Source organism: Oryctolagus cuniculus, chromosome 6 (assembly GCF_051225735.1).
Source record: "Oryctolagus cuniculus isolate XC-2025 breed Fujian yellow rabbit chromosome 6, ASM5122573v1, whole genome shotgun sequence".
Taxonomy (NCBI): domain Eukaryota; kingdom Metazoa; phylum Chordata; class Mammalia; order Lagomorpha; family Leporidae; genus Oryctolagus; species Oryctolagus cuniculus.
The window spans coordinates 73,639,975-73,650,377 of NC_142872.1; the positions used below are offsets into that span (position 1 = coordinate 73,639,975).

General features: G+C 43.9%; 1 protein-coding gene across 1 annotated transcript; it reads left to right on the plus strand.

Moving 5' to 3' along the window:
* Window positions 1–415: 415 nt before the first annotated feature.
* On the plus strand, window positions 416–10,121 carry LOC108176498 (uncharacterized). Its single transcript, XM_070075825.2, has 3 exons — window positions 416–483; window positions 1,908–2,138; window positions 9,148–10,121. The coding sequence occupies exons 1-3, from the start codon at window positions 423–425 to the stop codon at window positions 9,300–9,302; spliced, it is 447 nt and encodes a 148-aa protein (XP_069931926.2). The 5' UTR covers window positions 416–422; the 3' UTR covers window positions 9,303–10,121.
* Window positions 10,122–10,403: the final 282 nt, after the last annotated feature.

Below are 10,403 nucleotides of genomic sequence, written 5' to 3' on the forward strand. Positions count from 1 at the left end.
TAGACCCACATTAGTTTAATTGTCACCATTTTATCCTTATTTTCTGGAAGTGTTAGTGTTCTGTTTTTTCCTTTTTGTTCCAAAAATTTTCTTCAGACTCTTTTTGATATTTGAACAAACTTATCTAATTTCAAAATATCTCCTCCATTTTTTTAAATTTTAATTTTTAAGATTTGTTTGAAAAGCAGATAGAGTGAGAGAAAGGCAAAGGCAGACAGAGAAAGACCTTCTTTTTTTTTTTTTTTTTTTTTTTTTTTTTTTTTTTTGGTTCAGCATCCACATATCTTCAAAAACCAAATTGGGCCAGGTCAAAATCAAGAGCTTGGAATAGAATTCAGTTCTCCTTCAGGATGCATCTAAAATATTTGTTCTTTGTTAATAAAGCACTTTTGTTGTCTTGTCTTGCTTTAGTGCTTTTGATCATGGGTAATAACATACAGTCATCTCTGATTGGTGTGCATCATTCCTGCATAGTTTCTCTAGGTAAGTGCATAACATTTCGTCTAGTTAGTTTAACAAAATATTTGGTGTCATTTCCTCTATTTGAATGTGACATTTGGTGAGCTACAAGGAAATTGTGGCTAATTCAGCATGCCACTTCCTTCCTGGTGGTGATAAAACATGTGCTCCGTATTCTAAAACTTCAATGAAATATTTAACAATATATAAGCTAACTCATTATTGAGAATCAAAGTGTTTCCATAAGACAGTGAAATAAAGAGAAACCAGGACTCAGCTATGGAAAAACCACTAAACCCAGCTGATCCTAATTTCAGTTTGCAAATCGTGATGGGGGCAGGAACAGGCACATGGTTCCACCTGATTGGCTGCACTGGTGGAGGGCAGTTGATGATGGCCAAAGAAGAGAAGAGGAGCCTGGAAGTTTTGGCAAAAACAAAGCAGACGGAACAGGCACTTAAATTAGTGGAATCGTGGAAACCAGCAGGTTCTATGCCTTTTCCTTAGGGAACTGATTAAGCGTTTGAGAAATTTGGTCTGAATATAGGAAAAAATCACTTGCTATTGTCTATAATAAAACAGAAGTAAAATACTTTGAATAATTTGTTCAAGTTCAAAGTAAAGGCCAGGGTGCCTGGTGTCAGGTGTATTATTCTTTTGGTGAATTCTGATCCTGCCAATTCAGCTTTATGTTGTGGCCTGAAAGTGATCACAATTGAATATATCTTTCATATTTGTGCCCTTAACAATATACTATAGATACTTGGGAGAAGTTGAAACAGAAGGTATGGAAATTATAACATTTTTAATGGATCTGCTTCCTTAAAACAAGGAATTACAGTGCATTAAACCCTCAATAGGGGCCAGCACTGTGGCTTAGCCAGTGAAGCCGTCACCTGCAGTGCTGGCATCCCCTATGGGCGCTGGTTCGAGTCTCAGCTGCTCCACTTCCGATCCAGATCTCTGCTATGTCCTGGAAAAGCAGTAGAAGATGGCTCAGGTCCTTGGGCCCCTGCATCCATGTGGGAGACCCAGAGGAGCCTCCTGACTCCTGGCTTCGGATTGGCCCAGTTCCAGACATTGGGACCATCTGGGAAGTGAACCAGCAGATGGAAGACTTTCTGTCTCCGCCTCTGCCCTTCAGTAACTCTGTCTTTCAAATAAATAAATACATCTTTTAAAAAAATTTAAAAAACCCTCAATAGCTCATTGACATATAATAAGACACCTCAACTTAATATTTATGAGGGGAAAAGATCTCTTTTATTCTTTTTTCTTTTGTTTTTTAGAAAAAGCACAGATAGCATGCTTCTCATAGTAGTAAATTTAAATTGCTAACATGTTTAAAATTGTTACAAACTATGTCTATGAGGACTGGGTTTCAGGATGAAAGTCGTGCTGTTTTCATAAAATGACTCTGGCACTATTTTCTTGTTTTCTATTTTTAGGAAAAAAATTGTGCGGAAATGGATGCGACTTCTCTCTTGGGCGTTTGGAGTTGCTAGAGAGTGGAGAGGCCATGTGGCCTCGAGGAGCTCACGGGCAGGACTGCCCCATCTCTGGGAGCCTTTGTTTGTACCTCTGCATTGTGATCTCACATGCACTCAACTTCCAGGCTTCTTCCGAAGATAACAAGGTCCTCTGGCTTTTCCTGACTTGTGTAGGCATGCACAATCCATGTACGTATGGCCCAAATATCTTCAGGAGCCCCAGCGCTGGGTTAAATAAGGCAAGCTAGTAGGGAAGAGTAAATAGTCACAATCAGGAAGAGGAATCTAAATGTGAGGGTGGACATGCATCCCCAGGAGATAAATGGGAGGGAGAATGAAAGTTCTTGTACTGCTGACTCCACTGCACTCACAACCTCCTAGGCTGGAAGCAGGAAGCTGCCCCTGCTTCCATAGGCAAACACTTGTGACCCAGGGGGCCTCATTGGAGGGTGCACTTGAGGATGCTCAGATTGAACGCCCTTTTTTTTTATGGAAAGAGCTTTTTAAATTACAAAAGTAGGGACTTCCATGGTGGGGCAGTGGGTTAAGGTGCTGCTTGCCTTGCTGGCATCCCTTTTATTGAGCTCCAGTTCCATTCCTGGTACATGAGTCCCAATCCAGTTCCCTGCTGAAGCATCTGCTAAAGGCAGCAAAGCATGGCCCAAGTATTTGGGCTTCTGCTACCCACTTGGGAGATTTTGATGCTCCTGGCTTTGGGCTGGCCCAGCCCCAGCTGTTGTGGCCATTTGAGGAGTGAACCAGTGAATGGAAGATCTCTCTCTCTCTCTGACTCTCCTTCTCCCTCTGTTAATTTGCCTTTCAAATAAATAAGTAAATAAATAAATCTTTAAAAATAAATCACAAAAATAAAGGAGGGGTAAAGAAGAGTCTGACGCAGTCAACCGCAGGTGGCTTTCTTTCTGTGTTCCCGGAAACCACAGATAACTTCTGTTTGTCAAGAAGTCTTGAGTCAGCACTCCCTTGACCTCACCTGCTAAGAGGGCGCCCCTCAGTTGATAGCACAGGAAGCTGGGGTTGCCCCATCTTGATCCTCTCAGCCTCCCCCAGGCTCTCTGCATGACTGCCTGTGCCTGAGTGAGGCAACTGAAGGGTGGCCACACCCTGGAGGACCCTCAACGTGTGAGAAAACAGGGCCTGTGTGTGGATACTCAGCTCCCTTGCCTCTCTGAGGGTCTGCAGAGTGTCGAGTCCAGTGGCCCGTGGAGTCACTGTGCATTGATTCTTATTTTGAATTCCCCAATTCTCTGCTCTTGGGAATACATCCCAGGTAAACTATAGGCATCTAAGCCCTTGTCTCAGGGTGTGATTCTGGGGGACTCCAAGCTAAGACGGGGCACTCAACAGGCTGTCAGCAGCCACCAGCCATGGGGACAGTGCCATCTTTCATACCAGGCACAAGGGAGAGCTCTGTTGTAACCGCCTGCTCCATGCTTCCTATTTTCTTTTTGCTTCTTAGCAACTTGGAAAGAGGTTGATTGACTCGGGGGAAGCACTGGTACTCTGCTAAAGGATGTTTGGATTGCGTTTAGATTTAATTTTAGTTTGAGTGCTCCATCTTTAAACAAAATGGCAGCTGAAAATTTTCCAAATGGATTGTTTTCAATAATTTGTAAACGGCACTTTGCAAACACATTTTGCAAAGGAATTTGCTGCCTCGCCAGAGGTCTCTTGGGTTGCTCTGGATGATACACAGTTCGCTGAGCCACGATATCATACGGGGTCCATAAAATCGAAGGCCCCACAAGTTCCCATGCAAATAACCATCAGTCTCTCCCCTCTGGCCATGATCTGGTAGAAAGTAAGTGCTCCAAAAAGGCAGTGCTGGGTAAAGAGGCAGAGGAGAGTGTCATCATTCATTCATCCAGTCAGTCCTTTATTCATAAACTATTTATTGGACACGAAGCGTATTCAAGGAATTTGTTGACACAAATTGTGGGGAAGAGATTTTGTGACACAATTTTGAGGACTCAGCTGGTTGAACTAATGTTTTTTCTGTTTCGCTTCTCATGTGTTCTGACCCACTTGTAAGTCAGCTCAGCAATTGGTCTTGGGAGCAGAGAAAGGAGGAGGGGCCGGCTAAGCCCATAAGTTGGGGAAAGACTACGAAGCAGTGAGCTGTTTGGCCTCTGAGTAGACCTCTGGTGTGAGTCGAAGGTGTGTGTATTCCACTTCCTTCTAGAAGTTTCCTTATGTGTGTGTTTGGGGAGGAGATAGGTGTGATAAGGGGCCACCGCAAAGAAGCCTTCGTGTCTGTGTGGGTGTGATCTGAGGCCAGGGGATCCAAGCCCAGGGCATCTAACCCCTGGCCTGACTCGACTCTACGTATGCTGTGATTCCTTCACATGAGGCCATTCATGGCAGCCCTAAGAGCCTTCTGGGTGGAGTGAGGCCCAGACAGGCTTCCTTGTAGGATGGGATGCTGAAAACCACAGCCTGGCTTCTGCTCCACCTCAAATGAGAATACTGACCCTCGTGGTACCTGTTCTGTGGGCTCGTCCAACTCAATTCTGCTGCTTTCTTTTTTATTCGGCCATTATTCTTCCATTACTCATCCTTAAAAATACTGTGTAACATAATTTCATATGCCGCTTTGTAAGTAGTGTTTGAATTAGTGGATTCAAGTAGCATTTAAGGAAGTTTTAAATTCCAGAACATCTAGTGTACTAGTAAATGGCTTTGAACTATAGCAGAAGAGATTGAAGTTAGGCATTAAGAAGAATGTACTGGCTATGAAGACGGTTCAATAGCCAGCCAAGGAGTGTTGTGAAAGTGCTCTCTGGATCTTTTATGGCCATGGTGTCTCTGAAGCCATTTGCTTAGGGCCCTGTTTGTAGAGAGAAGAGTATTTTTTTCTCTTAGAGTCTGAATTCACTGAGTTTCTTTCCTCTGTGACCAAAAATGAGTAGCTCCTGGCTCTCTTAGGGGGAAGGGGAAAGCTCCTGCACCCTATTCTTGCAGATACATATCACAAGGAAGCCAGGGCTTCACCTAAGGTTGCATTTGTAAAACACAGGAAGGTGCTTACTTAGATAATAAAGCAAAGCCCAGGGGCCAGCGGTGCTGTGTAGCAGGTTAAGCCTCTGCTTGCAAAGCCGGCATCTTGTATTGGAACGCTTGTTGCAGTCCCAGCTGCTCCACTTCTCATGCAGCTCCCTGCTAATGCACCTGGGAAAGCAGCAGAAGATGGCCCCTGTGCTTGGGCCACTGTCATCCATGTAGCAGACCAGCATGGAGTTCCTGGCTCCTGGCTTCAGCATGTTCCAGACCTGGCCATTAAAGCCATTTGGGGAATAAACTAAGGGATAGAAGATCTCTCTCTCTCTCTCTCTCTCTCTCTCTCTCTCTGTATGTGTGTGTTTGTGTGTGTATATATGCATATACACATATACATACATATACACACATGTTTTATATATGTATGTATATATACAGACGTATATGTACATGTGTGTGTGTGTGTGTGTGTGTGCATATATATACACAATCTTTACAAAGTAAAAAGAGGGGCCGGCATTGTGACACTGTGACACAGTGGGTAAAGCTACCACCTGAGATGCCCTCATCCCACATGGCACCAGTTTGGGTCCTGCCTACTCCATTTCAGATCCAGTTCCCTGTTAATAATGTACCTGGCAAAGCAGCACAGGATGCCCCGAGTGTTTGGACCCTTGCCACCCACATGGGAGACCCTAATGAAGCTCCTGGCTCCTGGTTTTGTCCTGACCTGGCCCCTGCTGCTGTGACCATGAAATGGTGAATGGAGGATTTCTCTCTTTCTCTGTGTGTGTCTCTCCTCTCTCTGTAACTCTGCCTTTCAAATAAATAAAAGAAATCTTTAAAAAAACTAAAAGAGGCTGGCCTTGTGGCCTAGCGGGTAAAGATGCTGCCTGAAATGCCAGCATCCCATATGGGTGCCAGTTCGTGTCCTCGCTGCTCCACTTCTAGCTCCCTGCTAATGGCCTTGGAGAAGCAGCAGGAGATGGACTAAGTGCTTGGGTCCCTGCTACCCGTGTGGGAGACTTGGAAGAAGCCCCTGGCCCCTGGTTTTGGCCTGGCCCAGACCGAGCCACTGTGGGCCTCAAGGGAGTTAACCAGTGGATGAGATCTCTCTCTCTCTCTCTCTCTTTCAGACTTTCAAAAATAATAATAAAATAATGGCAAGCCCAGTCTGTCTTTGCCAAGGGGCTTGGAACTCACTTTGGATGGGGAGGGGCCAGCCCCCCCCCCCAATTGCCTTTGCGAATCCATGTTCTCTGTTGTCCTTATTCTTGCCCTGTATCGGCCTCACTGGGGCCAAGACTCAGCCCCACTATGGCCCAGGGCAGCCACGTATCAGTCATGCAGTAACCCATTTTCTGTGCCCACCCCAGTTCTGGGGACCAGCAGTCTGTTCTCAGGCTGCAAGGCTCAGTGCAGTGTTGCTTGCTTCTGCAGCTGGGAAACAAGACGGAGGGAGCTGTCACCTTCTTGAGAGCTGCCAGCTGCAGGCAGTCACAGGGAGAGAACCATGGAAAGTCTGCATTCATAAGTACTCGTTGGCCAGGGAGCAGCTCAAGTCCACAGTCGCACGGCCTCCTGCACCCCACAGAGGGCCAGACGCTTAATCCCATAGGGAAAAGCTTAAAATAATGAAGAACAACTGTACTGATAATCAGCCTCTCTCAATCTCTCTCTCTGACTACAGCAATGGTTAAAATCACTGGGTCCTAAAGGCAGTGTTGTGGAGCAGTGGGTTAAGGTGCTGCTTCATTGGCATCCAAAATTGGAGAGACAGTTCAAGTCCCAGCTGCTCTGCTTCCAAGCCAGCACTCTTCTAATGTGCCTGGGAAAGCAGGGTAAAATGGCCCAAGTTCCTGGGCCCCTGCCACCCACATGGAAGACTTGATGGAGCTTCAGACTCCTGGGTTCAGCCTGACCCAGCCCTGACCTTTGCAGGCATCTGGAAAGTGAACCAGTGCATGTAAGATCTCTCTCCTCTCTCTCGTTCTTGCTCTCTCTCTGTCATTCTGCCTTTCAAACAATAGAATAACTCTTGAGAAGAAGATCGTCTGTATAGACCTACATGGCTTCAGAAAAGACAATAAGTATTTGTTGATATTGTAGAAGCTGAGAACCCGTAAGATTTATTTTAAGAACCAGATATCATTTAAAATGTCAGTTTGACATGAACAGCATAGATAAGAATGTTACATCTTTTATTCTTCTATATTTTCTCTTTGAAAATCAGTAAGAAAACCTTACAGTTCTAAGGATAAGCACTATTTTGGCTTTCACTGATTTAATAAAATCACTTGATGCCTTTTTTAGTGCTAAGGGAGACAGTATGCCAGGAAGTGATAATTAACTGAACCACGAGATACAAAGGAAAGAATAGACACTTGTTCTAATCAAATGTTACGCAAATCTCTACTGCGTGATGTCCACCAGGCAGGCATGATGTGTCTTGTTGAGTTGGTACAAGGATCAGGCTGTGGTTCACTGGAGAATGCTGCCATATCTATATTCTGAAAAATGACAAGTATTCTAAAGGTTTCGCTCCTGGGCTGTGGGAGTAGCATTGGTATTGTTAAAGCCTCGGCAGAGCAAGTCCCTACTTACCTAAGTATGACTTATCAAATATAAAAATACTGTTGTGTATTTAGCTGGTGGTTTAAACCTCTGCATGTATGTGTGATTGCATAGTCTGTGTTATCCCTTGCGATGTTGCATCTTTGCTGGATTGGACGCCATTCTCATCATTCTTTTCAATGATCTAAGAAGATGAGACATCCAGCATTACTCTCATTTGTTTTTTAAAGTCATTAGTATAGACCTAAGTTCCCTCAATTGGCAATATGTGAGAGGCCTTAATTTTTTTAACCTTCCTCAGGGATCAGACCACTACAAAACTGTCTCCAAGATTCAGTATAGTTTTCCCTCTCTGATTCAAGACATAAAGGGAACACAGACTCTTTTGTCTAATTCAGTTAAACAAGCATTATTCTGTACATCAGCTGTAGACCCTGTATTCACTGTTGAGGAAAGTCCAAATTATAGTTCCTGTCCACAAAGAGCTTTATATATCTTGGGAGAGATAAGATTTATAGGTAACTCTTTAGGAAAGATGGAACATATTTAAGTTAACATTAAAAGAGTTGGGCATTCTGAGGCTTTGCAAATAAAGGATAAGATCTAGAAGAGGCTGGACTGGTTGGAATAACACATGTGTCTTCTGAGCATTTGTAACTCACTTCTTGTCTATGTGTTGGACAGTCAGGTTTCAGGGCACAACTGTAAAACTAGCCTTGGAAGATATTCTCATACCTATCTTTTTTTTTTTTTTTTTTTTGACAGGCAGAGTGGACAGTGAGAGAGAGAGACAGAGAGAAAGGGCTTCCTTTGCCGTTGGTTCAGCCTCCAATGGCCGCCGCGGCCAGTGCGCGGCGGCCGGTGCACCGCACTGATCCGATGGCAGGAGCCAGGTACTTATCTTGGTCTCCCATGGGGTGCAGGGCCCAAGTACTTGGGCCATCCCCCACTGCCTTCCCTGGCCAAAGCAGAGAGCTGGCCTGGAAGAGGGACAACCGGGACAGAATCCGGCACCCCGACCTGGACTAGAACCCAGTGTGCTGGCGCCGCAGGCGGAGGATTAGCCTATTGAGCCGTGAGATCTGAGTTTTCATGACAATCTCAGGCTATTAAGATAATTTTTTAAATTTTCATGTTCGGCATGTTATATAAATTACTTGTTTTGTGTAACTGTATTTCCACAAAGTAATTGTTTTATATCAATTGCACTCTCACTCACGAACTCCTAACCTGAGAATAGGCAAAAGGGCCTAAATTAGGCCCTAAATTAGGGCCTAAAATGGCTTTAGTAAGCCAACTTTGTTTTGTAAAATCAAGTCTATGTTTTCCTTCTTGAAAAAAATTTTTTTAACATGTAGTCTGAGATTTCCTAATTATAATCGAATCAGACTAAAGGATCCCAGAAAATGTGATCTAAACAAGACAGTCTTTCGGGCCAGACCCTCTTGATGTGGGAGTTGTAGCTCCAACCTGGCTGCACATGAGCCAGTGATGTCATGACAGGATGTTCTGAACAGATCCCCACATCCTTTGCCATTGCGGTTATAAAGCGTTTGTTTCAGAAAATTGTGCATTGTTCCTAACAATCCCTTTCCAAAATATCTTTTAGTGTTTGGCATGCAGTTATTATTGACTTGGGAACCTAATGGGAAAGTTGTAACTGACCCAGGTGGCGTCTCAAACAGAATGATGTGTACCACTGCAGCATCGAACTCGAAGAAGACGTCAGAAGACAAAACACCATCCATGTTGACCAAAGCTTAAAATCCAAGGCCTGGGGCCTCCTTCCAAAGGACTCTCAGCAACCCGGGACAATAGCTGCGATAACCAACCTGGAGTAAGAACAGCTCCTGGCCTCGAGCAGGGCCTCGTCCATTAACACAGCTAGCTCATCACTCGGATAGTTACATTTTAAGTCCATCTCACAGAACTTAATGTCTCCATTGCTGGACATAGCACATTTTCCCTGTGTTAGCTGTGGAACTTTAGCAAGTTACCTAGCCCATATATACCTTGGTATTCTTATCTGAAAAACAGGTAAAATATTAGCATCTACTTGATATGACGGAGAGTAAAGTATAATACTCACTAAGGGCTAGTTTTAATAGTTTAATTAATTCATTACCTAATAATTAATTGATTTGAAACATAGAGAACACAAGAATACACACACACACACACACACATACATCCACACACACACACACACACACAGAATGAACTCTCATCTGCTGGTTCACTCCTCAAATGCCTGCAATTGCTGGGGCTGGACCAGGGCTAAAATCAGGAGCCAAGAATGAAATCCAAGTCTCCCATGTGGGTGGCAGGGACCGAAGTACTTGAGTCATACCTGCTTCTTCCCAGGTTGGGCATTCACAGGAAGCTGGAATAGGAAGCATAGTCGGAGTTTGAACCGAGACACTCTGATATGGGATACAGGTGTCTCAAGTGGCACCTTAACCACTAGATCAAATGCCAGTCCTTTAATATGATCTGTGTTATTATTCTAAGAAGAAATATTGCCCTGTGATAACTCATACCAGGTTGTAAGTATATTCAATAAACTCACATGAATACATTTAATTACAGCCTTCTCCGTCTGGTTTGTTCTGCCAGTCTTTAGATCCTGTAATGGATAATACTGCAGTTCAAACATGCATTTATGTTTAAAAAAAGAACTCACACTGATAGTACAGCCTAAAATAGCTTACATATTATTGTTGTATTTTGCTTGATTTAATAATCAGATTTCCACACTATACTTAAAAGTCCTATGAGCTGTCACTCTGAAATGTTGTTGCTGAGTCAGATGCAATTCGGAGATTTGCCCATGAACTAATCTGAAATGTACCTGAGTTAAAGATA